This window comes from Theropithecus gelada, chromosome 3, assembly GCF_003255815.1.
Source record: "Theropithecus gelada isolate Dixy chromosome 3, Tgel_1.0, whole genome shotgun sequence".
NCBI lineage: Eukaryota > Metazoa > Chordata > Mammalia > Primates > Cercopithecidae > Theropithecus > Theropithecus gelada.
Genome location: NC_037670.1, coordinates 160,192,706 through 160,208,176, shown reverse-complemented (window position 1 = coordinate 160,208,176; position 15,471 = coordinate 160,192,706). Strand labels below are relative to the sequence as shown.

At 43.2% G+C, this 15,471-nt stretch overlaps 1 protein-coding gene across 3 annotated transcripts in view; it reads left to right on the top strand.

Annotated features, from left to right (window-relative positions):
* The window catches only part of SLC13A4 (solute carrier family 13 member 4), a 47,408-nt gene extending 39,766 nt beyond the window's left edge, over positions 1-7,642 (top strand). For 2 of the 3 annotated variants that reach the window (XM_025378768.1, XM_025378766.1), the window contains exons 14-16: positions 3,236-3,397; positions 4,651-4,788; positions 7,189-7,642. In XM_025378768.1, the coding sequence (XP_025234553.1) occupies positions 3,236-3,397; positions 4,651-4,788; positions 7,189-7,326 (438 nt within the window). In that variant the 3' untranslated portion in view covers positions 7,327-7,642. The remainder of the gene's footprint in view (positions 1-3,235; positions 3,398-4,650; positions 4,789-7,188) is intronic. The other variant, XM_025378767.1, reaches the window with a different exon arrangement.
* The last annotated feature ends 7,829 nt before the right edge of the window (positions 7,643-15,471 follow it).

The following is a 15,471-nucleotide window of genomic DNA, read 5'->3' as shown; positions in this document are numbered from 1 at the left end:
TGGCCTTTGACAAGATTGGCCTGGCAATGTTTTACTTTTTTTTAACCAAAATTGGGCTGGGCACTGTGCCTCACGTCTATAATCCCAGCACTTTGGGAGGTCATGGCGGGAGGATTGCTTGAGTCCAGGAGTTTGAGACTAGCCTGGGCAACATAGTAAGATCCTATCTCTACAAAAACAAAAATTAGCCCAGTGTGGTGGTGTGCACCTGTAGTTCCAGTTACTCAGGAGGTTGAGGTGAGAGGATCACTTGAGCCCAGGAGTCCAAAGCTGCAGTGACCCAAGATCCCACCACTGGACTCCAGCCTGGGAGAGAGAGGGAGACCCTATCCCCTGCCACCAGAAAAAAAAAAAAAACATTGTGCACATATTAGAGATAGTACAGTTATTTCTGTAAAGCCTATGCCTCTACTAATTTTAGTAATAATTTGGGTAGCATATGTCATTCCTACTGAGTTTGAAATAATTTCAGTTTTGACATTAGTGAAGAAAATCCACTGTAAAATGTTTTCATAACAAGAGTTTAAAAAATTGAGACTTCCTTTGATTGTGTTTTTTTCTAACTTTGAAGTCTAATTTATTTCAAATTATAGTATAAAATCGTTCTGCTGGAAAAATGATTGCCACTAAATGATTTCACTTCACTAGGCCGGGCATTGTGGCTCACGCCTGTAATCCCAGCACTTAAAAGAGGCTAAGGCAGGAGGATCACTTGAGGCCAGGAGTTTGAGGCCAGCCTGGCCAACATGGTGAAATGCTGTCTCTACTAAAAATACAAAAATTAGCCGGGCATGGTGGCGGACACTTGTAACCCCAGCTACTTGGGAGGCTGAGGCAGGAGAATCGTTTGAACCCGGGAGGCAGAGGTTACGGTGAGCTGAGATCGCACCACTGCACTCCCGCCTGGACGACAGAGTGAGACTTCCTCTCAAAAAAAAAAAAAATTTAGCCAGGGATGGTGGTGCACACCTGTAATCCCAGCTGCCTGAGAGGCTGAGGCACGAGAATCGTTTGAACCTGGGAGGCGGAGGTTGCAGTGAGCTGAGATGCTGCCACTGCACTCCAGCTTGGGCGACAGCACGCAACTCTGTCTCAAAAAGAAAAAAAAAATTATTTCACTTTACCTACCAGTACTATTTGGATAACATGTTAAGTAAAACTCTATTTCTTTATATAATGTACCATTTCCACTCAACTAACTGCTCTTCCTCCCCTGCCTCTGTCCAATGAGTGAGGTTTAATGTGTTACCAGAGGGAACAATTAAAGAGTTCCTGGAGGCCTTGGGGCTCTGAAACAAGCATTAATTGATGCAGTCTGCACAGACTGGGTTTGTAAGCTCTCAGTCAGTTGAGAGGAAGAAAAGGAAGAAAAGTTCTACAAGGTGAAGTGGCTACAACAGAGAGAATTCTGAAGGCCTTTGGTTATCAGTTGTCTATGAGCTCGCCAGGAGGTAGCCAGGATACTATAGAGATGAAATGAGCTTTTGATGAATTTGGAAGAGAGGAGAAAAAGTAACATGCTGACAGTGTAGGGAAGGAGGTCTTTAAGAGTAAAACATGTGTAGCAGGACTTAAGAGCTTGAGGAATCATAAATGTCTCACCTTGCTTTCTGCCCCTGCTCTCCATATCGTCATTATACTTGCAGTTTCTACGGTACCATGGGAAAAGGCAGAGCCTGTCAACATAGAAGAGACAGAGGAAGGGAGGCAGGATGCATATGGCAACCTGGAATTTTTAATACAATACTCAGTGATACCTTTCATTTTGTAGGAGACGGAAATAGCCCTCCCTATTTGCAGGTGAACATCTTACAACCAAATGAATCATTACAAGTGGGAATATTTATTTATTTTTATTTTTATTTTTATTTTTTTGAGACAGAATCTCACTCTGTCACCCAGGCTGGAGTGCAATGGCACAATCTCGGCTCACTGCAACTTCTGCCTCCTGGGTTCAAGCAAGCCTCCTGAGCAGCTGGGATTACAGGCACGTGCCACCACGCCTGGCTAATTTTTGTATTTTTAGTAGAGACAGTGTTTCACCATGTTTGCCAGGCTGGTCTCAAACTCCTGACCTCAAGTGATCCACCTTCCTCAGCCTCCCAAAATGCTGGGATTATAGGTGTGAGCTACCTCACCCAGGCAGAATGTTCATTTATTTAAGTGGATGTGTGTAACTGTTGCTAGTGGAATAAATTCAGGATGGTCAATATGCCTTCGTATCTGTGTCTTCAAAAAGCACTGGCAGGCCAGGTGAGGTGGCTCAAGCCTATAATCCCAGCACTTTGGGAGACCAATGTGGGAGAATTGCTTGAGCTCAGGAGTTTGGGACAGGCCTGGGCAACATGGAAAGACTCTGCCTCTACAAATAAAAAGATCAGGGCATGATGGCTTGTGCCTGTGGTCCCAGCTACTTGGAAGGCTGAGGTGGGAGTATTGCTTGAACCCGAGAGGTTGAGACTGCAGTGAGCTGTGATCATGCCGCTGCACTCATCCTGGACCCTGGGCAATAGAGCAAGACCCTCATCTTAATTAAAAAAAAAAAATCCTGATAGTAGAACTAATGTCAGCCACGATGGGATTTGAACCTAAAACAGGTTGGGGCTGAATGACCAGCCTCCATGGCACTTAGGAGGCACCTTCTCCACTAAATGGAAATATACTTTTATCCCTCTCTACTTTATTACTCCTGTAAAACCTCCAGTGCTCAGCTCTGCCTGTTCATCTCCCTAAAAAGACAGGAAAGGCTACTATCTACAGATGTTGATACATTTTTCCCGTTTTTAGGTAACAAAATAAACTGATTTCAAAAGCTGAATAAAGGGCTATACTTGGCCCTCTGTGAAGGGCATTGTCGAATCAATGCACAGGGTAAGGATGTCAGAGGCTAGAGAAAGGGTAATGAGATTGAAGTTGAGGAGCAAAGATCTCCAACCTCTGACAAGTTGTCATGGCAAAGTCCTAAGAAGGATCATGGCAATTAGGGTGGGTGGCTCTCCATGCCCCATGATGAAACCGAAAGACCAAATGTTGTACAATCATAAAAACCAATTTTCTGAGCTACAAAAATGATCGAATCATAAAAATCATGAACCCCTCTGGCTCCATTCAGACTAAAGATCAGAGGATCCCTGGTGGTCCAGCCTTCCAACATCCCTGACCTTCTGAATTCTAAGAACTCTAGCTGGGATGTGTTTCTCCTCCTTTCTTCTTACTGTAACACCTCTTCCTACAGAGCTCTGGCCTCTCTACATGGATAGGGAACCAGATGTTGTCCCTGAGCAGCCTCCCGCCATGGGCTGTCACCCTACTGGCATGCATCCTTGTGTCCATTGTCACTGAGTTTGTGAGCAACCCAGCAACCATCACCATCTTCCTGCCCATCCTGTGCAGCCTGGTGAGTAGCGCGGGGCTCCCAGATGTCCAAACAGGCTGTCCCAGGGGCCTGGAGTGGCAGGCCTAGCTCAGGGCAGCTTCTGTGGCTGTAGCCTCTCCTCTGGTTACTGCCCACAGCCTTCACTGATTGGTGTTCAACTCCTATTTTGAAAAATGAAGTTTTTCAAATAGCAACTAGCAAATAAAAGGATTCACTAATAAATCACAGCAAGAGTTCTAGAAATCCTTGTCCAAAAGAGTAGGATTAGTTTAGGGGCAGCCCTGAGTAGAAACCAAAGAACATACAAAATAATCTTCAAACCCTATCATTTCAATTCCCCGCAATCATCATCAACCTTTCTCTCCTGAGATAAAACCTGAGTAGGGCCAAAGAGGTAGCCACAGAAAATGGAGGTAAAACACACACAGCTGCAAAGACTGAGATCACAACTCAGACAATCATCACAGCCTCCACTGAGATTCACTGTCCTCCGGGAAGTTCTGAGGATTGGGAGCAAGGTCAGCTTTGCTCCACAGCCTCAGACCAATTTGCTGTGAATGGAATAGGGGAGGGGAGCAATGGCCAGTTCTTAGCCTGGCCAAGCAGCCTGAAAGGTGATGCATCCGACCCAATGCTTCATCTGTCCCATTCTGGGAGGCAGAATCCAGGAGATGAAGGCCCCTCCCCACCCCAGCAACATAGTCTCCTACTGCTCTTTCTAACCCCAGCCCCACACTCTCTGCTCATTGCTCAGATGACCCCAACTTCTCCCTTCCGTCATCTTGCTTGTGTGAGCAAGAGAGTGCAGTTAAAACTTGGCAACATTGAGAGCAGGACCATGGATTCAAATCCCATATAAAACAATTATCTTCCCTAGGAAAAAAAAACCACCTTAGTTCTGTACCCTAAGCCTGAGGGATCCCCACTTCAATCAAAGCAACTTATTCATGAGATTTGGGTTTAAGGAAAGGAAGTCTTAGCTAAAGAATAAAGTTTAGGAACCACTTCCTTAGAATAACACCAAAAAAATCAAACATCCCTTCTAGGGAGTAACTCAAAGCCACATTTCCATGTGGAGCAAGTGAGCAGCATCAGCCTATTCAGGTTGCCAAGGGCACTGCATGCCCCCGAGGGCAGGGACCTAACTACCCCTCCACATAGTGTCCTGCTAAGGTTAGCCAGCACCAAGTCATCATTAAAGCATGCTCGTCACGGTAAGCACAGGAAATGCAAGCCTAATCTCGTGAAATGTTTCTGTGAATTCTCTCTTCTAGTCTGAAACGCTGCACATTAACCCCCTCTACACCCTGATCCCAGTCACCATGTGCATCTCCTTTGCAGTGATGCTGCCTGTGGGCAATCCCCCTAATGCCATCGTCTTCAGCTATGGGCACTGCCAGATCAAAGATATGGTGAGTTGGGGTGCCTCTCCCTGCCAGGCCCAGCTGCCATGAGGACAGGGATGACCAGCTCTGCAGCCTTCTTTCAAAGCTTATTTTGTAGCAGTGTCCCTGGCCTGTCAACACTAACCCAGTGTGGTAGCAAGAACAGCACTTATAAAAAGGTTTTTGGTTGGTCTGTAAGCACCAAGGATAGCAAGAATGTGTTCTCCCCAGCCCTTCCCTGGAAAGAAGTGGGTACCTAGGTAGAGAAAGCTGGAACACACAGGCTGTTGCCCAGTTCCAGAAGGCATGAGCCTGCGCAAAGTTTTGCCTTCGTTTCTTCATTAGGCCAGTGGAGACATTCATTGAGAAAGCTACTGGTTTATTCACAGAAAGATGAGAATGAGAAAGTGTATGAACATAGGGTGAAAGGTATTTTGAGAAAACAGGATTCTTCTGCTCAACTCACCCCCCAGGCAAGAAACCCCTGAAGCAACAATGGAAAATGAAGCATCCACCATTCATTTTCATTTTCAGCTGGGCTCACAAACGATGGCTTTGAGATATTTTGCTGCTGACTTTAGTGTTGGGTCTATCTACCTTCTGCTCCTCTACCTATACACTATACTATGCATACTATGCTGCTATACTTAATATCCAGGGCTGAGGGGGGTAGAGGAGAGGATGGAAAACACTGATACAAATTACTGATGGTCTTACAATTTTTTTTTCATGGGAGCCAAACTTGTTCTCACAGCCCTGTAAAGCAATAGAGGAAAGAAAGAAGTTTCAGGCTGGTGGCAGATATTCAGGTCCTTTTTTTTTTTTTTTTTTTTTGAGACAGACTCTCACTCTGTCACCCAGGCTGGAGTGCAGTGGCGCAATGTCAGCTCACTGCAACCTCTGCCTCCTGGGTTCAAGTGATTCTCATACCTCAGCCTCCAGAATAACTTGGACTACAGGTGTGCGCCACCACGCCCAGCTAAGTTTTGTATTTTTAGTAGAGATGGGGTTTCACCATGTTGGTCAGGTGGTCTTGAACTCCTGGCTTCAAGTGATCCGCCTGCCTTGGCCTCCCAAAGTGCTGGGATTACAGGTGTGAGCCACTGCACCCAGCCTATTCAGGTCCTTTTGACTATTCAAACTGCTCATCTAAGTCATCCGTGATACTTCCTGGAATGGGGTGTCCCAGTCATCCCTCTCCCCTCCCATCTTACTGAGTAACCCTCAGTCTGCTCACACTGAGCTCTACCCCAGCTCTCCTATCTCCCGCTTCTTCTGCTGTGTGTCCCCACCACTGACCTCTGGCTTTCCACATGGGAATCAAATGATCAGAGGCAGTAATTTTCAAAGGTACCAGGTGACAAGAAGTGAGTCAGTCTTGGGTTCTATTCCCAGCTTGGGCACGACCTTGACTTCAGTTTCCTCATCTGCTAAATGATGAGGCTCCAGCTGGATGCTCCATGGGGTCCCTTTCAACTCTAACACTCCTTAATTTAGCCCTGCTAGAACCTGCCCTTTCACCTGTGGGGAAACATGGACTGTCCACCATGCCAAAATGCCCAGGGGACCCTCACCAGACAGCAGGAGAGAGAGGACATGCCTAGCCATTTGCTTGAAACAATTTCCCAGTATCCATTTTCCCCTTGCAATTTTCCCAACTTAATGCCAGCTAGTGACTTGTTTTGGCTACACTCTGTATGCCTGGTTACTTATTGGGAGGGTGCCAGCTATCCTTACAGGACACATTTTTCCATCTGGCTCTGCCAGCCCATCATCCCTCACCTCCCCCACTTCACCTGTGAGTGTCAATGTCAAGGCAGAAGTGAAAAGGGTCAGTCACTGAGGTGTAATTCCCTCAGAGGAAAGACGCAAAGGCCCCACTCCAGCTAGCACACCTGTGTCTCCTTCCTGAGGAAGAGCTGAGCAGAGGCAGCTGAACTGTTTCCCCAGGTGAACTCAAGGTACACTGTTTCCACAAGCTGTTCCTTAAAAAAAGGTAACAGTAGCAAAGGCTTCATGTAATACAGCCCCTCCTACAAGTTCCCTGTATTGGCGCATAGGGGCTGAGAAGTTCCTGCTTTACAGAGATCTGGCTAGTTTTGTTCAGCACATTTCCCTAAGAGTGAGCTGCAGAAATACCTCTTCACGTTCCGTAGAGTGGGTGTTCCAAGTAACTAACACACCTTCTAGGCTTCCACTTGAAACCTAGTGAGAGTGCTGTGAGCATGAAGTGGACATGACTCTAATTGTCCCCCTCCCGCCCTACCACAGTCCTGTGCACCCTACAAGGCAATGCTAGAGCACCCCGGACAGCACTGGGAACTAATCTGGGCCACAAGGCATAGGCTGCGGGAGCAGAAGGGGGACTTGGGGATCTGTGCTGCTGCTGGTCAGAGTGACTAGGGTGTGCTGGTTTGTGTCCTGTAGGTGAAAGCTGGCCTAGGAGTCAACGTTATTGGATTGGTGATAGTAATGGTAGCCATCAACACCTGGGGAGTTAGCCTCTTCCACCTGGACACTTACCCAGTATGGGCGAGGGTCAGCAACATCACTGATCAAGCCTAATGCAAGTACACAAACTGGCCCAACCACAGGAGCTGCCAGTACCCAGCAGAATCTGGACCACAGGCAAAGAAAACCACTAGGACCACCAGGAGCACACAACCCCAGACCCACGCCGGAGGGCATCCCTCCAACAGAAGATTCCACCACCTCAAGCGAACTGCAGGAATCCTCCAACAACCACAAACACATGCTTAGCTGTTAGTGTCTTCTTCTCGCCCTCAGCACCACAGCTCAAGAAAACCTAAAGTTTCAGTACAACCATAGGCTCACAGAAAAAGAAAATAAAAATTAAGTTAAAAAAAGAAGACAAAGAAAACCTAAAATTGTATCTAGTGTTTGTAATCTATTCATTCTGAAGACAGGAAAAGAAGGCCTGTCTTACTTGCCTTCAGAGGCTAAGCCGTGCAAACTCACTAGGTTTTATGTTATTTTTAATACCTTCTTAGGGGTGGAAGATACCCAAGCCATCCTACCGAGGCAGAGTGAAACCAGTGACATCTTTTTTGGGGGAAACCTCACCCAGAACTTGAAACCTAATTGTCAGCTCCTTTCTCTTGCTCTTTTTTTTTTTTTTTTTTTGAGATGGAGTCTTGTTCTGTTGCCCAAGCTGGAGTGCAGTGACATGATCTCAGCTCACTGCAACCTCCACCTCCCAGGTTCAAGCGATTCTTCTGTCTCAGCCTCCTGAGTAGCTGGGATTACAGGCACGTGCTACCATGCCCAGCTAGTTTTTTGTATTTTTAGTAGAGATGGGGTTTCACCATGTTGGCCAGGCTGGTCTCCAACTCCTGACCTCAGGTGATCCACCTGACTCAGCCTCCCAAAGTGTTAGGATTACAGCCATGAGCCACCATGCCCGGCCATCAGCTCCTTTCTCTTAAGTGCTTCTATCCTAAGTTCCCTCCACAAGAAGGCATTCTTAGTAGGTCTTCTTCATGGCAATCAGTACTCTTTCATCACTACTTTGATTCCCTGTTAAGCATCTCTCTTCAATGGCTCCCCTTTACCTTGGCACCAAATTCCCGTAAAGATATAGTGTTCCCTTTCAGAAAAAGGCTGGTGTTGTTCTATTAGTCAAAGGAAAGGGAAGTCGGCCAGGTGCGGTGGAGGCAGAGGCTGCAGTGAGCTGAGATCGCACCATTGCACTCCAGCCTGGGCGACAGAGCGAGGCTCCGTCTCAAAAAAAAAAAAAAAAAAGGAAAGAGAAGTCAAGAAAGAAGATACATTGAGATTAACATCTCTCTCTCCACCTGTCACTAACCACAAATCTATTGCCTTGGTTAAGTTTTGGGAGGGAGGGAAAACTTTCCTACCAGTCTTATAAGGGACACCAAAACTATAATTAAGACCACAGCACTATTATTATATTACACTGGCTTGCTTCTGGATATAATAAGTAGTTTGTTCCTGAGAAAACAAAGTACTAAGTAGTAGCCAATGGTCCAAACACATCTGTCACTTCCTACACATCCCTACATGAGCCCCTTGAGGGAGAAGAGCTGTCTATGCCTCTTGAAATCCCCCAGCAACTTCTACAATGTAGTAAGCTGTAAGTGCTCAATAAACGTGTCCCATGAGAAAAAAGCTGTCTGGAAATCAAGGCTTCTTTCTCCTCCTGAAGATCATGCCATTTTCTCCATGATAGATATCCTTGCTACATGACTGGCTATAGCTCTCAGTCCCTCTAGTTTGTTGGCATTACAGATTTTTTTATTTCTACCATCAGTTGCTTGCTAAATATGTCTTAGGGGAAAGGGAGTCCCCTACAATTACTGCACTGTTTTAAGTGATTTTAAGTTACTATTGATAGCACGTGCAGTTTTCCCATAATAATTTATCTATAAAATCACTCCCTTAATTGATCAAGCATCCGTGAGTTGTAAAGTTTATTTTGGAGCAAAAGAAACAACCTCACACATCTGCTCCAACCACAGAATGTGACTGACCAGGGTTAACAGGAACATTAGTGCTTCTGCCCTGTGAGTTAGACCAAAATTATTTGTCCAATGTAATAGTTAAGACCTCACAAGCCCAAATGAAATACCAATGTTAGGTAAGCTACAGCTGATTTGATCCAGCCAACATCTCTAAAGTCATTTGCTTTAAATTTTCAAGAGTCAGGGTGTTAATCTTAAAATTATCAGAAGAGCCAAACATCACATTTATCACCCATCACAGAATGCAGATCCTTTGCCCTTAAGTCAGACAGTAGGACAAAGGTGTAGATAATCAGTAAGATTCTGGGAGTATAAGTAAAAAGAGAAAGAAAAGTTGATTTAGAATTAAGTGGACTTAGAATTACTGGCCAGTATTCAACTATGTGAGAACCTGACTCACTCCTGAAGGGAAAGCTGTGCCAGCAACTGCTGCCAGGTGCTCCGAGTAATGAATGCATTCAACTAGCCAATTTAGAAAGAGCGTTTATTTCAGTCTGGTCTACTAACTGCTCTCTGTTCTTTCCCAGAACTGGAGATTCAAGCCAAGCAAGGTTGCCCATTCCAGTGACAGGAAATGGCAGATATGATTAATAACTCCTTGTCATCTAAATCACTCCACTGTTGGATAACTTCTAGCCCTCCTTAATAGTCTTGTGTCTCTTGCAAATATAATTTAATTTTACCTTCTAATATTTTGTGGATGATGAAACTGGGAGCCAAAGTCACTAAGTATAGTTGCATCTTATTGTTACGTCAATTCTTTATCAAATTTGCTTACAGTTGCCTTTGAAGTTCCATTAAGTCAGACATAAAGTACATGGTACACAATCTTTCACATTAATATTTACATATCACAGACACTCATGTACCATCTTTTAATAAATAAAAAGCAGCTAGTTTTCCTTCCAACATCAGAACAAATCTGTTTGTTCAGCTATACAATAAATGAGGTAGTTGGCTTCACATTTGGGGTCTGCGGTATTTGAAAAAGTCTCTAAACACTAGAATCACTCTCAGGACAGCAAGAAACTCAAAACCATGAGAACACAAAGGGAACCGAGACCACCTGAGTACACAGGTAGCTCAGTGGGGCTGTCCTCACTGAACAAACACTGAACACAACTGCATGTACTATTTACGTGGCACCTTTTTTGGTCCCAGTCCTGTACAATTGTGTAAGATGATGCAACAGCACTGTACCTTTCATAAGATCCTCCCACTGAGGCTGTGATTCAGGCAGGCCCAGGACCCAGGGTTTGCAGCGTCCCACTCTGGGAATTTCCAGACGGTCTCGCTGTTCTCAGTTCATTTTTCTTTCCCTGTGCCTTGCAAAACATGCCATATGTTGGTCTTCAATGCTTGACTAAATACACTGCAACCAGATTTGGGGAAGGTATAAACTGAACACTTGAAAATCTAAGTGTCACAAACTCCCTATTAAGACCAGGCAAGATCTCAAAATATTTTCCCTTCACCACCCTATTCCTTTCCATAAGGCAAAGCCCTAATAGTCAATAGGGAAAAAAAGAACTCACTCATCTGTAAGGAATTGAAATGCTGCATGCAAAACCCAAGACTGGAAGTTTAAGAAAAGCCTCATTTGCTTCCAGTACAGTATATAACGTTCCTTCAGGAGGAGTAACTCAGAAAGGCATTAAAAATGTGAGAGACCTCAGCAGAAAAACAAACACCAGCATAGTATCTAGGGAGTGAACGGCTTAGTGGAAATGAAAACATTACACGTGTACATATGCTCTATGAGGCAACGTGTATAGACAACTAGAAAAACCACACAGCCTACTTTTCTCTATAGTCACACAAACTCATTGGGTAAATGAGTTAGAAAAGAAGAAATAAAATTGCTCCTTTAAATCAGAATCAGGTAACTGCTTAAATACATAAAATACCAAATCAGAAGAAAGGTCTAAAGATATAATTTTGGTAACTTCAAAAAATTCCGCCTCTTTTGACAATTTTAAATAAGGTTGTTTTTTTTTTCTTGCTTTGTTTTTGTTTTGTTTGGGAGGATTACAGTTTAGGGATAAGCTTTTCAAGTTCACTGTATTTATTAAGTTTCCAGCACCAATCCTGAAGTCTTGTATTTCACATGTCAGAGTGATCTGCACTAGTATTTTGAGCAACTCTCATTTTATGATCAGATGTGGCAGAAGTTTTCCTACCCATATTAGTAGGAGTTTTCAAACATTTTTTAAAGGAAAAAAAAAAAGGCATATCTTGTGGTGCTTCTTCCCACCGCTCCATTGATTTGTGTGGCAAGGGTTCCCACAAAATTCCCAGGGAAGGGGTAACTTTCAGTGTCACAAACCCCATTCACAGCAAGGATTTTCAACTACACCCTAAAACCATGATGGTTCTGGGTTCCTCCAACATATAGCTCAGTGAAGATCATCTTGCCTGAGAACTCTGAGGTCCTTTTCATTGCTGCCAAGAACATAAAACTAGGAGAGGATTTATAGCACTAAATGCCCACAAGAGAAAGCAGGAAAGATCAAAAATTGACACTCTAACATCGCAATTAAAAGAACTAGAGAAGCAAGAGCAAACACATTCCAAACCTAGCAGAAGGCAAGAAATAACTAAGATCAGAGCAGAACTGAAGGAGATAGAGACACAAAAAACCCTCCAAAAAATCAATGAATCCAGGAGTTGGTTTTTTGAAAAGATCAACAAAATTGACAGACCACTAGCAAGACTAATAAAGAAGAAAAGAGAGAAGAATCAAATCGACGCAATTAAAAATGATAAAGGGGATATCACCACCGACCCCACAGAAATACAAACTACCATCAGAGAATACTATAAACACCTCTACGCAAATAAACTGGAAAACCTAGAAGAAATGGATAATTTCCTGGACACTTACACTCTTCCAAGACTAAACCAGGAAGAAGTTGAATCCCTGAATAGACCAATAGTAGGCTCTGAAATTGAAGCAATAATTAATAGCCTACCAACCAAAAAAAGTCCAGGACCAGATGGATTCACAGCTGAATTCTACCAGAGGTATAAGGAGGAGTTGGTACCATTCCTTCTGAAACTATTCCAATCAATAGAAAAAGAGGGAATCCTCCCTAACTCATTTTATGAGGCCAACATCATCCTGATACCAAAGCCTGGCAGAGACACAACAAAAAAAGAGAATTTTAGACCAATATCCCTGATGAACATCGATGCAAAAATCCTCAATAAAATACTGGCAAACCGGATTCAACAACACATCCAAAAGCTTATCCACCATGATCAAGTGGGCTTCATCCCTGGGATGCAAGGCTGGTTCAACATTCGCAAATCAATAAACATAATCCAGCATATAAACAGAACCAAAGACAAGAACCACATGATTATCTCAATAGATGCAGAAAAGGCTTTTGACAAAATTCAACAGCCCTTCATGCTAAAAACGCTCAATAAATTCGGTATTGATGGAACGTACCTCAAAATAATAAGAGCTATTTATGACAAACCCACAGCCAATATCATACTGAATGGGCAAAAACTGGAAAAATTCCCTTTGAAAACTGGCACAAGACAGGGATGCCCTCTCTCACCACTCCTATTCAACATAGTGTTGGAAGTTCTGGCTAGGGCAATTAGGCAAGAGAAAGAAATCAGGGGTATTCAGTTAGGAAAAGAAGAAGTCAAATTGTCCCTGTTTGCAGATGACATGATTGTATATTTAGAAAACCCCATTGTCTCAGCCCAAAATCTCCTTAAGCTGATAAGCAACTTCAGCAAAGTCTCAGGATACAAAATTAATGTGCAAAAATCACAAGCATTCTTATACACCAATAACAGACAAACAGAGAGCCAAATCATGAATGAACTTCCATTCACAATTGCTTCAAAGAGAATAAAATACCTAGGAATCCAACTTACAAGGGATGTAAAGGACCTCTTCAAGGAGAACTACAAACCACTGCTCAGTGAAATAAAAGAGGACACAAACAAATGGAAGAACATACCATGCTCATGGATAGGAAGAATCAATATCGTGAAAATGGCCATACTGCCCAAGGTAATTTATAGATTCAATGCCATCCCCATCAAGCTACCAATGAGTTTCTTCACAGAATTGGAAAAAACTGCTTTAAAGTTCATATGGAACCAAAAAAGAGCCCGCATCTCCAAGACAACCCTAAGTCAAAAGAACAAAGCTGGAGGCATTACGCTACCTGACTTCAAACTATACTACAAGGCTACAGTAACCAAAACAGCATGGTACTGGTACCAAAACAGAGATATAGACCAATGGAACAGAACAGAGTCCTCAGAAATAATACCACACATTTACAGCCATCTGATCTTTGACAAACCTGAGAAAAACAAGAAATGGGGAAAGGATTCCCTATTTAATAAATGGTGCTGGGAAAATTGGCTAGCCATAAGTAGAAAGTTGAAACTGGATCCTTTCCTTACTCCTTATACGAAAATTAATTCAAGATGGATTAGAGACTTAAATGTTAGACCTAATACCATAAAAATCCTAGAGGAAAACCTAGGTAGTACCATTCAGGACATAGGCATGGGCAAAGACTTCATGTCTAAAACACCAAAAGCAACGGCAGCAAAAGCTAAAATTGACAAATGGGATCTAATTAAACTAAAGAGCTTCTGCACAGCAAAAGAAACTACCATCAGAGTGAACAGGCAACCTACAGAATGGGAGAAAATTTTTGCAATCTACTCATCTGACAAAGGTCTAATATCCAGAACCTACAAAGAACTCAAACAAATTTACAAGAAAAAAACAAACAACCCCATCAAAAAGTGGGCAAAGGATATGAACAGACATTTCTCAAAAGAAGACATTCATACAGCCAACAGACATATGAAAAAATGCTCATCATCACTGGCCATCAGAGAAATGCAAATCAAAACCACAATGAGATACCATCTCACACCAGTTAGAATGGCGATCATTAAAAAGTCAGGAAACAACAGGTGCTGGAGAGGATGTGGAGAAATAGGAACACTTTTACACTGTTGGTGGGATTGTAAACTAGTTCAACCATTATGGAAAACAGTATGGCGATTCCTCAAGGATCTAGAACTAGATGTACCATATGACCCAGCCATCCCATTACTGGGGATATACCCAAAGGATTATAAATTATGCTGCTATAAAGACACATGCACACGTATGTTTATTGCAGCACTATTCACAATAGCAAAGACTTGGAATCAACCCAAATGTCCATCAGTGACAGATTGGATTAAGAAAATGTGGCACATATACACCATGGAATACTATGCAGCCATAAAAAAGGATGAGTTTGCGTCCTTTGTAGGGACATGGATGCAGCTGGAAACCATCATTCTTAGCAAACTATCACAAGAACAGAAAACCAAACACCGCATGTTCTCACTCATAGGTGGGAACTGAACAATGAGATCACTTGGACTCAGGAAGGGGAACATCACACACCAGGGCCTATCATGGGGAGGGGGGAGGGGGGAGGGATTGCATTGGGAGTTATACCTGATGTAAATGACGAGTTGATGGGTGCAGCAGACCAACATGGCACAGGTATACATATGTAACAAACCTGCACGTTATGCACATGTACCCTAGAACTTAAAGTATAATAATAATAAATAAATTTAAAAAAAAAAAAAAAAAAAAAAAAAAAAAACTAGGAGAGGGCATCTGAATGGTGAATGCGAAGTCAGCCTGCACTGTGTAGCAGTACACATGATGAAGCTGAACTTAAGAACTGATCTGCTGGATGGATCCCACTGGTAGAAATGATCTCCTTGGCAAGGTTAAGTGTCACCCCTAAGGGAAGCCCTAAGTCCAAATGAGCCTTGTTTATAAGGTATAATACAAAGAGACCTAACTTCTAATAGCTAAGTGACCTCCCATCCCAAAGCAGCCACTCTGGGAGACCACATACACCATAGCAATGCTATCATGGTTGGTAACAAGGAATCTCTCTTTGGAAACAGCTTTCTAAGCTTCTAGCATTTTTAATACCCACAAGGTAAACCTTCATCCTTTGGGGCTCTAGTTCATTGCGCTAACAATTCAAGATCAAATCTTGTGAGCCAGATGGTATGATCCAGGTGGATACTGTAAGTTTTCATCAGTATCAAAAACAGTGACTACAGAATAATGACAAATTTTTTGTGTGGTTCATAAGCTGATTCCAAAAGTGACTGCAGAACTAGCCAAAAAGCAACAAGTTTG